Raw genomic sequence first — 15,940 nt, forward strand, 5'->3', positions numbered from 1 at the left:
CGAGATTTTCAGACTTGTTACCTTAAAGACGCCTCACTTCTGCTGGTTATACACGGTACTACCAGAGAGGGCGCTGTTCTCACAAATGAGCACACATACACCCATCAGCAGTAACATTAAAACCACCTCCTTGTTTCTACACTCACTTTCCATTTTTTTAGTTCTACAATTACTGACTGTAGTCCATCTATCTCTATATACTTTTTTAGCCTACTTTCACCCTGTTTTTCAATGGTCAGGACCCCCCACAGGACCACTACAGAGTAGGTATTATTTAGGTGGTGGATCATTCTCAGCACTGCACTGACATGGTGGTGGTGTGTTAGTGTGTGTTGTGCTGGTATGAGTGGGGTTTTTAAACACCGTGTCCACTCACTGTCCACTCTATTAGACACTCCTACCTAGTTGGTCCACCTTGTAGATGTAAAGTCAGAGACGATCGCTCATCTATTGCTGCTGTTTGAGTCGGTCATCTTCTAGACCTTCATCAGTGTTCACAGGACGCTGCCCACTGGGCGCTGTTGGCTGGATATATTTTTGGTTGGTGGACTATTCTCAGTCCAGCAGTGACAATGAGGTGTTTACAAACTTCATCAGCATTGCTGTGTCTGATCCACTCATACCAGCACAACACACACTAACACACCACCACCATGTCAGTGTCACTGCAGTACTGAGAATGATCCACCACCTAAATAATACCTGCTCTGTGGTGGTCCTGACCATTGAAGAACAGCATGAAAGGAGGCTAACAAAGCATGCAGAGAAACAGATGGACTACAGTCAGTAATTGTAGATCTACAAAGTGCTTCTATATGGTAAGTGGAGCTGATAAAATGGACAGTGAGTGTAGAAACAAGTGATGTATGGTTTCATTGATGCCAAATACATAACAACAGTGCTACAGCTCCCTCTGGTGGATGAACTTGCACCTGCTAAACATGAGCGAAACAAAAAAGCTCTGGAAAAAATAAAAGCCACTATAACTTAAAAGCATAACAAACACAAACATTGTTGGAAGTTCTTTATTAAAAGGCAGTCTTTGTTAAGTGGTTTTCTTAAAATTTCTTTATTAAACATCAGTCAGTGATTTAAGACCAGTTCAGTACAGCACTACTTTTTTACACAGTGCTATAATTTTGTGTAATGTTTTTCTGATTCTTTTAAATGTTACTGAGGGTCTGTTTTAGATACAGAATTTAACCATTATGAGCTATTGCTGAATACATGGAGATATGGTAGTATTTGGACTCTCATTGCAGTGTAAGATCAGTGCAATCAGTAAGTAAACCTCATAAAGTTAGGAAAAAAACTATAAATATTTGCACATTTTGTCTACCCTAGTATTAAATACCTTACATTCAGTTTCCTTAATGATTGTAGCATAGCTACACAATCCATGCACAAGTTAGCAGTAGCCACTTTCCACCTTCCTTAGTTTCAGCCGTCTCTCTCCTCTACCACGCTCGCAGAGATGAACTGTCTGCCTCGGCTGCTATGGAGAGCAATATAGCTTTCGGGCTGTTCTCGAACAGAGCCGCTCTGTTCTGTGTCTGGCCCTTCTTTACCCAGTGTCCGTAGATCTTAAATGCACAGGCATCAATGAGTTTGCGAATGGGTTTGACTGCATAAGGATCGCTTTTAATGACTTCCTTGGTGACGGGCTTGGCTCGGCGGTAGTTGCAGTAAATGCGGACTGAAGCGAGGACCGTCATGCAGATGACCTGCGGAGAAAAGGCGTTTACAGTTGGTGACCGTTCAAAAGTAAAAAGTCATTTTAGTGAGGTGTTGGAATGCAAGGTTGGCACAGTGGTCTATTACACCAGCCCACCTACCACTACCACTAAGATCTGGGTTTGAATCTCAGCAGTGTTTTTAGCCAGGCGGGCGTCTACACAGACATAACCGGCTGAGAAAGGGGGATAGCCGAAGCCCTGCTATGGATTGATGCCCAGTCCAGGGTATTCCTGCTTTGTGCCCAGGTTTTCTTGGAGGTTACCAGGTCTGCTCAAGTGACCCAAGTGCAGGATGCATGGGATAAATGTAAAAAACAGGTCTGCAGCCTGCAACGGAGAAAGTGGATACAATAGGGATAGTGCAGAACTGAAAATTGGTTGTCACTATATGACAGCCTGCTCCGGCCATCTATGACAACCCAGTTCTCAGAAAAAAAAAAGGGAACATAGAATAGAAAGGCTGTCGGAAATGGGCTGTCACGTCATTTTTGGGGCAGCCTGTTTATCCAGGGTAGTTTTGCCATAATGCCTAAAAATAGCTCAATACTGGGTGAGTGTTCTCAGAAAGATAAGAGATATAAAAGTGTGCTAAAATGCCACGCTAGTGGAAAACCAGACTATAACAGTTCCAAATATAGAGCAGGTTTTCCAACAGAGGAGCTGGCAAATCTGTCAGGAAGAAACTGTAATGAATAGAAACGCTTCCACCTGGAGCGAATTAATCTTACCTTGAATTTTCGGTACGGACTGAAATGTCGCACCTCTTCAACCACATACTGCCGAAAGAACGGGTGGTTTAAGGCATCAACGGCGGTGTAGCGCTGCTCTGGATTCACCACCAGCATTTTGGAGATCTTAAAATATAATAACACAACGATTGTTAGAACATATTTAACATATTTAGCAAGATTTGGTGCTTCTAATGTCCCATTCCTCCTAAAAACCAGCGCGTTACACACCAGATCTTTGACTGTATCTGATCGGTCATCCCACTCTGGAGATGTGAACTGGTAATTCCCAGCCAGGATCATACGCAGCATCAGTGTTTGTTTCCTGTGCCAGAATGGAGGAGATCCAGCCAGCAGGGTGTACATGATCACTCCAGTGCTCCAACTGTGGGAACAACACATTAATTATAACTTATAGCACCTTTCTGTTGAGGAATATTAAACAAAAAAACACCACCACCATGACTTATATCCCAATTTTGTAATTTTTAATTATTTAATGTGAATCCGCTTCTTCCAAACCAAATAGGATTGTACCCTGTGTTTTAATACTATAACAAAATATAGGGCGCATTAATATAAAAAATGTTCTAGGAAATTATGTTCACTTAGCATAGCTAGCTAGAGTTATCTATAGTCAGCTAGAGTTAGCTATAGTTATCTATATACATATAGTTGGCTAGAGTTATCTATAGTTAGCCAAAGTAGCCATAGTTAGCTAGAGTTAACTACAGTTATCTGTAATTAGCTATAGTTAGCTATAGTTAGCTAGAGTTATCTATAATTAGCTAGAGTTATCTAAAGTCAGCTATAGTTATCTATAGTTAGCTAGAGTTATCTATAGTCAGCTAGAGTTAGCTAGAGTTATCTATATACATATAGTTGGCTAGAGTTATCTATAGTTAGCCAAAGTAGCCATAGTTAGCTAGAGTTAACTACAGTTATCTGTAATTAGCTATAGTTAGCTATAGTTATCTATAGTTAGCTATAGTTATCTATAGTTAGCTAGAGTTATCTATAGTTAGCTAGAGTTATCTATAGTCAGCTAGAGTTAGCTAGAGTTATCTATATACATATAGTTGGCTAGAGTTATCTATAGTTAGCCAAAGTAGCCATAGTTAGCTAGAGTTAACTACAGTTATCTGTAATTAGCTATAGTTAGCTATAGTTATCTATAGTTAGCTATAGTTATCTATAGTCAGCTATAGTTATCTATAGTTAGCTAGAGTTATCTATAGTCAGCTAGAGTTAGCTAGAGTTATCTATATACATATAGTTGGCTAGAGTTATCTATAGTTAGCCAAAGTAGCCATAGTTAGCTAGAGTTAACTACAGTTATCTGTAATTAGCTATAGTTAGCTATAGTTATCTATAGTTAGCTATAGTTATCTATAGTTAGCTAGAGTTATCTATAGTTAGCTAGAGTTATTGGCCAGTGATAGCTCAGTGGTTAAGGTACTGGACTACTAAACAGAAGGTTGCCGGTTCAAGCCCCGCCACCACCAAGTTGCCACTGTTGGGTCCCTAAGCAAGGCCCTTAACCCTCAATTGCTCTAATTGTGTAAGTCGCTTTGGATAAAAGCGTCTGCGAAATGCTAAAAATGTAAAAGTATATTTAGCTGGTTGAGAAGTATGATCACTCACATATCCACAGCAGTTCTGTATCCTGAATGATGAGGATCCATGGAGCACTCGATGATCTCCGGAGCCAAATAGCCAGGGGTTCCACATACCTCTAAAATTGGGGGAAAATGCTTAATAACGAATTGCTCAATAAAATTCTGAATCTGAACAGTGCTGCCTGTCTCAGCGTTGATAGTTTATCAGATTTAGCCGCATGCATTGCCAACAGGCACATACATTTAAATATAATACATCAGCCAGGCCTTTTTAATTAAAATCAATGCCTATTTAAAGTCAGTGCTTCCCATAGACACACTTCAAAAACTAGTGTACAGCCTTTCCAGAAGTGTAGCATCTGTTATGGCTGCAAAATTGGGGATTTTGTGTTTATGGTTTTGGAATAGGATGTCCAAGAAGCTCATGGTCAGACAGACAGAAAAAAATAATGAGTAAAATACACTGAAGAAGAAGGGGGACTTACCGTTAAGCTTTTGTCCCGGTGCAATTTGGACGGAGAAGCCGAAGTCTGTCAGTTTGATGTTCATGTTGTCGTCTAGGAGGATGTTCTCTGGCTTCAGGTCTCTGTGCACTATGTTCTGACAGTGAAGAAACTTGACCACTTCCAGCAGAGCGCGCATGATCTTTCTGTAAACAGGACACTATGGTTAAATTCTCACTACTGCTTACAGCAAGAGTAAGTCCTCTAATATAATAATAATAATAATAATAATAATAATTAATCCTTAATAAAAATTAAATAACGTTAAGGTAAATTTATAGATTAGTGATGCTGAAGGATTGGAACACGACCAACCTCGTCTCTTTCTCACTTAATGTGACTTTCTCAGTGAGATAATCAAACAGCTCTCCTTTCTTCATCCTGTTCAAGTACGTACATACAAACAAAATAACTTAATTTCATTCACGCTTTACCAACATTCATCTTGGTCAGGGTTGCAGTGGGACTGGCTTCTGTGGAATCACTGGACGCAGTGCGATGCCAATCCATTGCTGGGCACGACTGCATGCCATCCACATATTAATTTATTCGTTCACTCATTCATTTATTGTCTGTTTAATACCGTGTTAATTTGGTCAGGGTTGTGGTGGGCCAGGACACGTCGCCAGTCCATCACATTTACACACAGTCACACTTAGGCAAATTTAGTACCTTCAGTTGGTCTGACTGCATGACCGCATGTCTTTGGACTTGTGGGAGGAAATTCAACAGACACATGCAAACTCCACACAGAAGGGACTCCGATCGTCCGGTCGGGGAATCGAACCCGGACCCTTTTTGTTGTGACGCGACAGTGCTACCCGCTGCATATTCATATTTGCACAATTTCCCAATCGTTTACTTAGAATTATATACACACAATATGGTCTAAAGTATTCAGACACCCTACAATAAGCTTGCTGGACACCCTGATCCAAAACCATGGGCATTAATATGGTAAAGCGGTTACTGTTTTGGGAAATTTTGTTGTTTGCCTGTGGGAATTTATGCCTGTTCAGTCAAAAGAACACACAGTGTCCATATACTTCTGGCCTCTGCATTTTACTACTTGTACAATGGACTTACACGCTTGAATGCATTTCTTAGTACTTGAACCCTATGCAGTAAGAATTTAATCTAAGTAAAAATCTTTATAAATGGTAGTATTGGAAATGGTCTTTGGTTCAGTGGAATGTATGTGGAACCATGATATAGTAAGTAAGTAAGTAAATTTTATTTATAAAGCACTCTTAAAACAACTTACGTTGACCAAAGTGCTGTACATCGAATAAGCATACATAACACAACATTATATTAAAAAAGTAAGAACCAAATAAAAATACAGAGTAAGAGACAAAATAAAACAAATACAAATAGACTAAACAATTAAAATTAACACAGCTCCTCACTGTTCAAATGCCAGCTTATAAAGGTATGTTTTTAGGAGTGATTTAAAAACAGCGGCCGAAGGTGCTTGTGGAATATTAGGAGGTAGAGTGTTCCATAGCCTCGGAGCATAAACTGCAAATGCACGATCACCTTTTAGCTTCAAACGAGCCCTAGGAACAGTCAACAAATTCTGAGTGGCTGATCTTAAAGATCGCTGTGCGGTTGCGGGAGAAAGCATACCACTGAGATAAGCCGGGGCTTGACCATTAAGCGCTTTAAAAACAAATAAAAGCACTTTAAAATGAATCCTGTGCTGAACAGGCAGCCAATGTAGTGAGGCAAGGACTGGTGTAATATGGTTTCTTTTCTTGGTATTAGTCAGTAACCTTGCTGCTGCATTCTGGACTACCTGCAAGCGCCGCAACAGAGACTGACTAATCCCAATATACAGAGAATTACAGTAGTCAATTCTTGCAGAAATGAATGCATGAATAACTTTTTCCAGGTCAGAATAGCAGAGAAAAGGCTTAATCTTCGCAATATTTCTGAGCTGGAAGAAGCTATTCCTTACCACAGAGTTGATTTGTTTATCAAATCGGAGGTCAGAGTCAAAGATAACACCAAGATTTCTCACAGATGTTTTGACACATGTAGACAAGTGACCAAGGTTATTGGAGACACTATTGATGTGATGAGGACCCCCAAAAACGATAACCTCTGACTTGCTTTCATTCAGCTGAAGAAAATTGTCAGCCATCCACCTCTTTATGTCCTCAAGACAACTGCTAAGAGATGTTAACGAGCCATTGTCATTCGGTCTAATGGGAAGATAAAGCTGTATGTCATCAGCATACAGGTGAAAGCTGACATTGTGCTTCCTAATTATTTGACCCAATGGCAGCATATAGAGAGAAAAAAGGAGGGGCCCTAGTATGGACCCTTGTGGAACACCACAAGAGACATCAGCAGAAGAAGAGAAATAGCTGCTAATATTCACTGAAAAGGTTCTATTCTTAAAATAAGATATGAACCAATTCAGGGCCTCTCCCTGTAACCCCACCCACTTTTCCAGGCGACCAACAAGTATGTCATGGTCAACAGTATCAAAAGCAGAACTAAGGTCCAATAAAATGAGGATGGCACAATTTCCCTCATCAACAGTAAGTAGCAAGTCATTTGTCACCTTCAGAAGAGCAGATTCAGTGCTGTGCATAGACTTAAAGCCAGATTGAAAAATCTCAAAAATACCATCTCTACTCAAAAATGGTAAAAGCTGAGAATATACAACCTTTTCCAGCAATTTAGCCAAGAATGGTAATTTAGAAATCGGCCTATAGTTACTAACCACTGTAGCATCAAGATTATGCTTTTTGAGCAGAGGTGTAACTACAGCATGTTTAAAGCATGCTGGAACAGTACCAGTGGCAAGGGAAGTATTAATGATATCCAGGACAAAAGGTCCTAATATATCAAATGTCTCCCTAACTATCTGTGGGGGCATCACATCAAGTGGGGAGGTTGTTGGCTTTGTTTTCAGCACCAAATCTGTTAATTCGGAGACTATACTTACAAGTCAAACACCAAGAAGAAAAAGGCCTTAGTCTCATAGCAGTCCTTCAGCTGAACTAGAAACAAAGTGCATATTTAATTATTTATTATTATTATCTAAGTGTAAAAATGCACATTTTGCACATATGTACTATTCAAGAAGCTATACATTGTAATGTCCACTGGGGATTCGAACCCTGGATCCCAGTGGTAGAAGGCTACTTTAGCCTAATGCCTGGACCAACCTTCCTTTGCTCATTATCAGATGCTTAGTCTTCTTCTACAAAGCAAGGAATTTGAGATCTCTCCAGATAACCCAGGGTCATAAGTCCTCATTAGCTTAGCAAACAGACTGTCTGTGGGGTTTAGATCAAGAAACTGAGATGACCCTGATAGAATCTTGATTTTGTTTTTTGTGTAAACAATTTTTCAGTTGATTTGGACATTTTGGATCATTATGATGTTGGAAGATCTAACAGTGACCCATTTTTAGTTTCTTGGCACAGGCAAACAGTTTAAAAGTTGCAAATGCTTACTGATATTTTCCTGTCCAAACACTTTCTTTAGGATCTCGATCTCCTTTGTAGTGGAATCCCTGATCTCTTCGATCTCCTGCGGAGTCATTTTATCTGACGGGGTTATGTCTATGATCTTGACGGCAAATTCCTGGAGGGTACGTTTATTTACACAGCGCCGGACCACACTGCTGACTCCCCTGTACAAGAGAATTAAAAGAATCGAATAACAGACCTTATGTTTATATTTACATATGTTTATATTTACTGTTAATACCTGAATCAAAATCTCAATTTATAAACCTTTGCTAGTTAAACACATGAGCCATACCTTCCGAGAATCTCCTTGGGTTCATATTTGCCGTAGAACTCCTGTGCACCGACCCAGTCGGGTATCTCATCCTCTTTGGTCATGATGATGGGGTTTAGATTATCTACAACTGGGCTTCAACCTAAAAAAAAAATCAAACAATGGCCACATACAATGTCAGTCACTGTAGTTTTGTATGTAACGATGTTTCTCAACAAAAAAATGTATCATGCTCTAATATAGTCTAGGGGGGTGTAGTGGTAGTCTAACATCCAATTCTTAAACCATGGAACCATGGGCATGTCAACTTTGCTGCAATAACCTCGACTACTGTTGTAAGATTTGTGAATATCTTGTGGCTATTTATAATATTTTAGAGTGTTTACTTGTAAATGTGTGCACATTCAGCTTAAAAATATGTCTGAGGTCAGGAATTGGTGTTAGATTAGAAGGTCTGACCTGCAATTAACGTTTCAATTAATTTTAAATCTGCTCACTGGGTTTAAGGTCAGGGTTCCCTTAAAACAATGTATGTGGTCCTTGCTTTTTGCACAGGGGTGCAGTCACTTAGGGATAAATGTGGCTGAAACACCTGAACTCATAGGAGGAGTGTCCGCATACCTTTAGCCATTAAAGATATGTTGAATTATACATATACACAGGAATTTTTTATGTAATATTTCTACCAGGCAATTGTCGTTGTTTTGTATTCAATTTATGATGGGTTTTTTTTTTTTTTTTGCAATGCCAGTTTCACCACTGGACAAGTTGTCTCCACAGTGTACATTGCAAATCTGACAATTAAAGGCTTGTATGAAGGCTGGTATTTAACAGGCTGGTGTGGTCAGGAAATAACAGTGCTTGGCATCAACCGAGCAGCATTGGTTGGCAGTGGCACACACTCTGGTTTAATGCATCATTAATGGGTGATTCTTCAATTGGGGGAACTTTTACGTCCCTAAGTTATAAATTTGTGTTAAAAATACTTTATTACAAAACAAATATTTTAGGTATTAAAAAGATCATTCATTGCATCACTAAAAAAAATTACATACCAAAATAATTATGATTTTCATTTTTTATGATGATTTAAACATCAATATTTTGCTACTTCGGCCTTGTCCCCAACCCAGACTTTAAAACTTCTCTGCTCTAATAAAATGCTAAAAAGTGATCAATTCATTATAAAAATCACAATATGAGTTTTATAATAACTTAAAAAGAAACAAAATGTAATTTATTTTTCATATTTGTACAACCTATGCATGTTTTTGAGCAATATATTACTGTCCCCAGCATTATCGTCATTACCGCAGCAGCGTACGGTTTCTGTAGGGAATCATTTGAAGGTAACAGTTGTTTATGTTGTAACCATGGAAACAAAGACTCGCAAGGAAGCACATGCCAGCCATGAGAGAAGATTAACATTTTAATGTCTGGAACTGTGAGTAATTTAATCATGTATTCCTCCTGATCATAGAGTATATTTATTCAGCGTCATTACCATTTACATCAATATGGCAGTACTTTATCAAAAAAAAAAAAAAAAAGAAATTTACACATTATTTATATGTATTTAAAGTGCATCTTGTACTAGCTGTTGACTGGCTTTAGCAAATCCATGGCCTATCTAGTTTTTAAAAAAATACAAATTGTCATCAAGGACGGATTAAGGATAGTCTGGGCCCCTGGGCAAAGAGTTGCGCCTCATCCATTTTCATAAGGGGCCCAAAAGCATGGCTAGGGCCCAAAAGCATGGCTAGGGGCCCCAAAAGCATGGCTAGGGCCCCCAAGAGGCCCTGGGGTCAAAGTCCCTAATAGTCAGAGGATCCTTAAAATGGAGGGCCCTCGGAAATAAAAATATATTGTATCATAAATGTTGATAGGCATCGCAAAATGTTTTGGGCCAGGGCCCCCCCGGGGCCCCCTGACCTCAAGGGCCCCTGGGCGCTGGCCCCACTGGCCCGGTCAGTAATCCAGCCATGATTGTCATTACCGCAACACGTCATTACCAAACATAATGACATTTTGCTATGCCACTTTGCAAATAAATATGAAATATTTAAATTCTATATAAGCTCAATTGTAGCCATCATTAAGTCTTTGCTCTAGCATTATCTTGACATAATTAAAACTAAATTATTCCTAATTTTATTTTTCAAAAGTTAAGATGGTCAAAAGAGCCCCCAATTGAAGAATCACCCTAATATGGAAAGTGGTGCTATATCTAAATACTCCCTAAGACTACACAGAACAATACAGGAAATCAGCAAGATATATAGAAATAGAAATATATAAATAAATCAAATAAACACAACATGACAGTGAACATTACTGTGCTTAACAGGATCACAATGATACACTAGTTATGGACAGTATGGTGGGTGACACTATATATGCTGACCGGTCGGGACATGGTGTTCTGGAGAACTGTGTCGAATTATAGCGTCCTATCTTAGACGTGTACATTACAGTGATTCACAAATATTCTAATCTGCACTGTTTTTCATTTAGCTATAATAAGAAGTATTCATTAACTGACTGTATTACGGTTTAGTCTGTAAGTAACACAAACGCGGCCGGTATTCTCCATCCGCCCTGTACGATAAATAAGCGGCCCGCAATACACATAACCACCGCCGCTATTCGTGTCCTACCTTTAATCATCAGTATTCAGTATATCACGGTGGTTTTAAATGTAATCCTGCGTCCTTTGTTCACCGATCCATGACGATCCGACGCTTAGATCCGACCGTCGGTAAACAGAAGCGCTCCTGCACACACCGAGCGGCGGCAGAATGAACCCCTGCAGGCGGAAAGGGCAGCGAGAATGTCACGGTCCAAAAATAAAAGAGCTTCATCAAAACCCTGAGCTGTTCACTGTAGCCTAAAAAAACACGACTGAGACTACTCGGATTTACCTCTTAGTGTTAATTATTAAGGACTAATAATAGCTGATTTGCATTGCAAAAAAAACATGTAGGTTATAATAAAAATATATGAGGTAGTAAAGTAAGGATACGTTATGATATACTGTAGATGTCATGGAGAGCAGTAGATGGACAGAATGAACCTGAGATATTTCATGTTTTGTTTGGTTAACTTTATTTAACACATTTGCAACACATTCCAAAAAAAGTTGGGGCAGTAAAGCATTTACCATGTTGCCTTTACCCATGTTGCCATTCCTTTTCACCACACTTTTATTAAGATAAGATAAAATTCCTTTATTGATCCCCATGGGGGAAATTCGAGTGATACAGCAGCACTGATACAGTGTAAGTATAGTAAATAGAGTAAATAAAAATAGAATAAAAAAGGAAATAAATATTTGCTATGCAATGCAATTACTATTATACATCAGTATGGCAATTACTACAATATAATACAAACACTATATATTCTAATATATACATACAGGGGTTGGACAAAATAACTGAAACACCTGGTTTTAGACCACAATAATTTATTAGTATGGTGTAGGGCCTCCTTTTGCGGCCAATACAGTGTCAATTCATCTTGGAAATGACATATACAAGTCCTGCACAGTGGTCAGAGGGATTTTAAGCCATTCTTCTTGCACCAACAATTTGTCCTCTTTTGAACTCTGGTATGTCACCCATAATGTTGAACCTTCACACTCTGCTCTTACTGGTGCAATGTGCAATTAATGAAGATTGGCCACCAAACTGGTCCAATTTAGCCATGAAACCTCCCACACTAAAATGACAGGTGTTTCAGTTATTTTGTCCAACCCCTGTATGTGTAAATAATGAAACAATGAGTCCAGTGCTGGGCAAAAGGGGTAGGGGGGATCTTGATCTATTATGCCCCATTCTTCCTGCAAACACATCTTAAGATGTGTAACGGTACAGGGTAGTCGTCACATTTTCCGTTTCAAAATCCCTCACACGTTTTCTATTGGGGACAGGTCAGGACTACAGGCAGGCCAGGCCAGTACCTGTATTCTGTTCAGTTGCAGCCGTGCCTTTATAATGTGCGCAGGATGTGGTTTTGCATCGTCTTGTTGAAAAATGCTGGACGTCCCTGGTAAAGTTGACGTCTTGAAGGCAGCACGTTTGCCAAGGTCATTTACATCGTTTTAAAACATTTCAATCATTTTCTCATGCATTTGTTGACAAACTGGAGATCCTCTGGCCATCATCAATGACTCAGTCTTTCCTGTATGCTGCTTTTGTACCAAATCATGATTACAATCACCTGTTGACATCACCTGTTTGGTATCACATCATCATTTAGCTTTTTCACCTCATGACTAGCCCTAAATTGCCCCCGTCCCAATTTTTTTGGAATGTGTTGCAGGCCTGAAATGCAGGATTGGATGTTTATTAACAAATGAAATGAAGTTGAGCAGACAAAACATAAAATATCTTGGGTTCAAACTGTCTGCAATCAAATAAAAGTCAAAGTAAATGTAAAGAGCACTGTGTTTTTATTTTATTTGCATTTTCCAAAACTTTTTCTGATTTGGGGTAGTAGTTGGCCATATATTATTTTAGGCCGATCACACATTTATGCAAACATAAAAAGGCAGTTCATCACAATTTCTTCAGCATCAAGGACAAAGACATCACACAACGAGCACCTGATAAAGATTTGTTTTATTGTTTTTGTTCACTATGGATAGGTAATGTACTGAAACTATGGATACAATGCTGATCTAAATTTCTTATGCAACTATATAAATATTAAATGTACATCTTGAACAGTTACTCAGTGCATCCTGTAATGAAACGTGTCTCATGTAGGTCCCACTGTTTGATGATTTTTAGTAGTTATGAGTGAAGCCATCATTCCAATCTCAGGACAATCCTACACAAAAGAGAAAAAGAGAGATTGCATGCAAGTGCTATATATGGTATAAAGATTTACATATATTTACACATTTACATATATTACCACAGCAATAGAGGGTATTATCGTCATTAAATAAAATGTGTACAACTGAAACCATTGTTAATGCATTATAATTATTTTACTGACTTTAGGGCCTCACGCACACATCCTTGTTGCTGTGCTGTCATCATTTAATGGCAATAACTAATGTTGCCCATATTTAAGCTATTTTCCAAAACAGTTACACAACACGTGTGTGTCATACGTACCATTGGAGAATTTGCACTGTTTGAGAACTTCACTAAATCCCTCACAGAGCTTGAGGTCACTCTGTGTCTGCGCACAGTCGATGAACTGCTTCAGCTCATACGCACAGGGATTCTGGCCCTGCTGGTACATTTGTTGCTGCTGGTACGCTGGCTGAGCCTGATAGGGTTCCTGCAAGATTGAATAATATTGATTCAAAATGTTTATACACTTCTCCTAATAAGTGAGTTTAAATTTAAGTTGCTAACAGGCAATTCATTTAATACATATAAAAAGAACTAGGACTGGGACAGTTTGATTGCCTACGTAAGTGAAAACAAGATGAACTTACCTGATAGGTGACATCAGGCCTGGCAGCCTCAGAATGTCCTCCACCGCCGAAACCACCGGTCATGGCATGGCCAATGGTGTGGCCCACAGCTGAGCCAACCGCAACACCCGCTGCAGTGGTGGCCATCTGGGCAAACATGCCAGGCTGCCTGGGGGCTGCTGCGGGAGCACCCACGGCAGATGCAGGGGCTGGAGCAGGAACCGGCGGTGGTGCTGCTCTGGCCATTGGTGGAGGTGGCGGTGCTGGGCGGGAGGAGTAGCTGTGAATATCAGACAAAAAACTATTATTCAACAATTATTACAACATTGATATTAAATTAAATAAAATCAATTTAGTTATTTGTTGCAATTACAAGGCATATGTAAAAATAATGTATAACTTAATACATCTACTATCTGAACAAGCATCTAAACTTTCTGTTTTTAGAAACCAGTCTTGGTTATTTGGGTGATATTACTTTGATGTAATGAGGTAAGTCCAATCGAGGGCAACTGATGCTAGCATAAGTAAAATTTATTTATTAGGATTTTAACGTCATGTTTTACACCTTGATTACATTCATGACAGAATCGGTAGTTACTCATTACACAAGGTTCATCAGTTTAATGTCAAACACAGTCATGGACAATTTTGTTTCTCCAATTAAGCTGACTGCATGTTTTTGGACTGTGCGAGGAAACCCGGAGCTCCTGGAGGAAACCCACGCAGACACAGGGAGAACATGCAAACTCCACACAGAAAGGACCCCGGACCCAGGACCTTCTTGCTATGAGGCGACAGTGCTACACACTGAGCCAACACATAAGTATAATATTGTAACATAGGGACAGTGGTAGCCTAGTGCTTCATGCTTTGTGCTATTTACTTTTTCAGCATTTAGCAGATGCTTTTATCCAAAGCGACTTACAGTATACAGTCTAAGCAATTGAGATTTAAGAGCCTTGTTCAAGAGCCCAACAGTGGGAACCTGGTGGGGTTTGAACCAGCAACCATCTGTTTACTAGTCCAGTACCTTAACCACTAGACTACAACTGGCCTATGCAAAGGGGTTCTAATGCAAAGCATTAAGACTCATTGTAGCAGTAAGTAGATTAGTCTAATACATTTCTAATAATGATTTTAAAGCAAAATGTCAAATGGGGGGGGTGTTCTTTATTAAATTCTGCTCACTTTTAAAACATTGTTTTATTTCATATTATTAAACAAAGTTTAATTTATTTAGAACCATGATTTTAGAAACATCCTTTTGACAAAATGACCACTTTTATAGGTTGCAGACATTTCTGGACTTAATCAAGAAAAAAATGTCTAAATACACATACATAAAAGGAATGATGTTATGCTTTTATGAATCTTAATACCTTAATAGACAAAATACACACTGTAAGTGTCAAATGTCCTAATGTTATAAACTGTACCACAACGACTGTAATCTTTCTACATTAGATTAGACTACACGTTCTAGCAGTACTAACATTTGAGTTTTGTTTATTTAATACACTAGATCACACCTGCAGTCCAAACCAGAACAGATCGACTATTTTCATCAGTAATGTAGCAGCATGACACTTCCATAACAGTGGCTAATCCAACTAGCTAGCTTGTTCTTATTAACGCCACATTACTTGCTAGCTACCAAAAATGACTTTCTTACCTCGGAGGAGCCATCCTAGAAGTTCGGCTTCGGCTTCCTCTAGGCATTATAGACGTTAATATAATTAATAACAACTAAATTTATGACTATGTGTCGAGTCAAAGTGAGTAACTTCAGCTAACGAACTAGCAAGCGCTATGTTCCCTCAGTACGACCTTCGCTCTCTGTTAGCTACATCCGGGAAACTTTCCAGTCTTTCGAGTCACTACTGATGTCAGACTCGAAAACAGGATTCAAAACTGTATCGATTCATTTGAATCACATCGCTGCTCTAATGTCCTGTATAGTGGAAATTTGACCTAACAAGCCCAAAACAGACGCGTTTTCCAGAACAATACAGATGTTCTTCAACGTTACAATACTGGACTCTAAACCGCAGATGTGTTTGGGATCAGTTTGAAAAATGCACTCAAAGTGAATCCTATCCCTGATTCCTGATTTGCAACTCTTACCAGGGGTTGCATGATATGCTATGCGCCTAAA

General features: G+C 39.1%; 2 protein-coding genes across 3 annotated transcripts; both read right to left on the minus strand.

Moving 5' to 3' along the window:
• Nucleotides 1-1,019: 1,019 nt before the first annotated feature.
• Nucleotides 1,020-11,154, minus strand: phkg1a (phosphorylase kinase, gamma 1a (muscle)). 2 transcript variants are annotated; one of them, XM_062987509.1, is made up of 10 exons: nt 11,006-11,154; nt 8,370-8,490; nt 8,060-8,238; nt 7,546-7,600; nt 4,902-4,967; nt 4,569-4,732; nt 4,109-4,199; nt 2,696-2,849; nt 2,465-2,590; nt 1,020-1,724 (listed from the first exon to the last, which is right to left on the minus strand). In XM_062987509.1, the coding sequence occupies exons 2-10, from the start codon at nt 8,450-8,452 to the stop codon at nt 1,458-1,460; spliced, it is 1,185 nt and encodes a 394-aa protein (XP_062843579.1). In that variant the 5' UTR covers nt 8,453-8,490; nt 11,006-11,154; the 3' UTR covers nt 1,020-1,457. The 2 variants fall into 2 exon arrangements, with proteins under 2 accessions (XP_062843579.1, XP_062843580.1); XM_062987510.1 differs by lacking the exon at nt 4,902-4,967.
• A 1,797-nt stretch (nt 11,155-12,951) lies between these two features.
• chchd2 (coiled-coil-helix-coiled-coil-helix domain containing 2) lies at nt 12,952-15,634 on the minus strand. The gene is made up of 4 exons (XM_062987682.1): nt 15,458-15,634; nt 13,804-14,062; nt 13,475-13,643; nt 12,952-13,181 (listed from the first exon to the last, which is right to left on the minus strand). Exons 1-4 carry the CDS (start codon nt 15,502-15,504, stop codon nt 13,171-13,173), a joined length of 486 nt encoding a protein of 161 aa, XP_062843752.1. The 5' UTR covers nt 15,505-15,634; the 3' UTR covers nt 12,952-13,170.
• Between the last annotated feature and the right edge of the window lie 306 nt (nt 15,635-15,940).

This window comes from Trichomycterus rosablanca, chromosome 25 (assembly GCF_030014385.1).
Source record: "Trichomycterus rosablanca isolate fTriRos1 chromosome 25, fTriRos1.hap1, whole genome shotgun sequence".
Classification (NCBI taxonomy): Eukaryota; Metazoa; Chordata; class Actinopteri; order Siluriformes; family Trichomycteridae; genus Trichomycterus; species Trichomycterus rosablanca.

Coding starts and splice junctions, on each gene's coding strand:
- phkg1a (XM_062987509.1), bottom strand. CDS start 8,452: ATGACCAAAGAGGATGAGATACCCGACTGGGTCGGTGCACAGGAGTTC. Junction 7,601..8,059: donor GTTTGGACAGGAAAATATCA/GTAAGCATTTGC, acceptor CTTTGTTTCTAG/TTCAGCTGAAGGACTGCTAT. Junction 1,725..2,464: donor GTCCGTACCGAAAATTCAAG/GTAAGATTAATT, acceptor TTTTCTCCGCAG/GTCATCTGCATGACGGTCCT.
- chchd2 (XM_062987682.1), bottom strand. CDS start 15,504: ATGCCTAGAGGAAGCCGAAGCCGAACTTCTAGGATGGCTCCTCCGAG. Junction 14,063..15,457: donor TCTAGGATGGCTCCTCCGAG/GTAAGAAAGTCA, acceptor TGATATTCACAG/CTACTCCTCCCGCCCAGCAC. Junction 13,644..13,803: donor GGCCTGATGTCACCTATCAG/GTAAGTTCATCT, acceptor TCAATCTTGCAG/GAACCCTATCAGGCTCAGCC.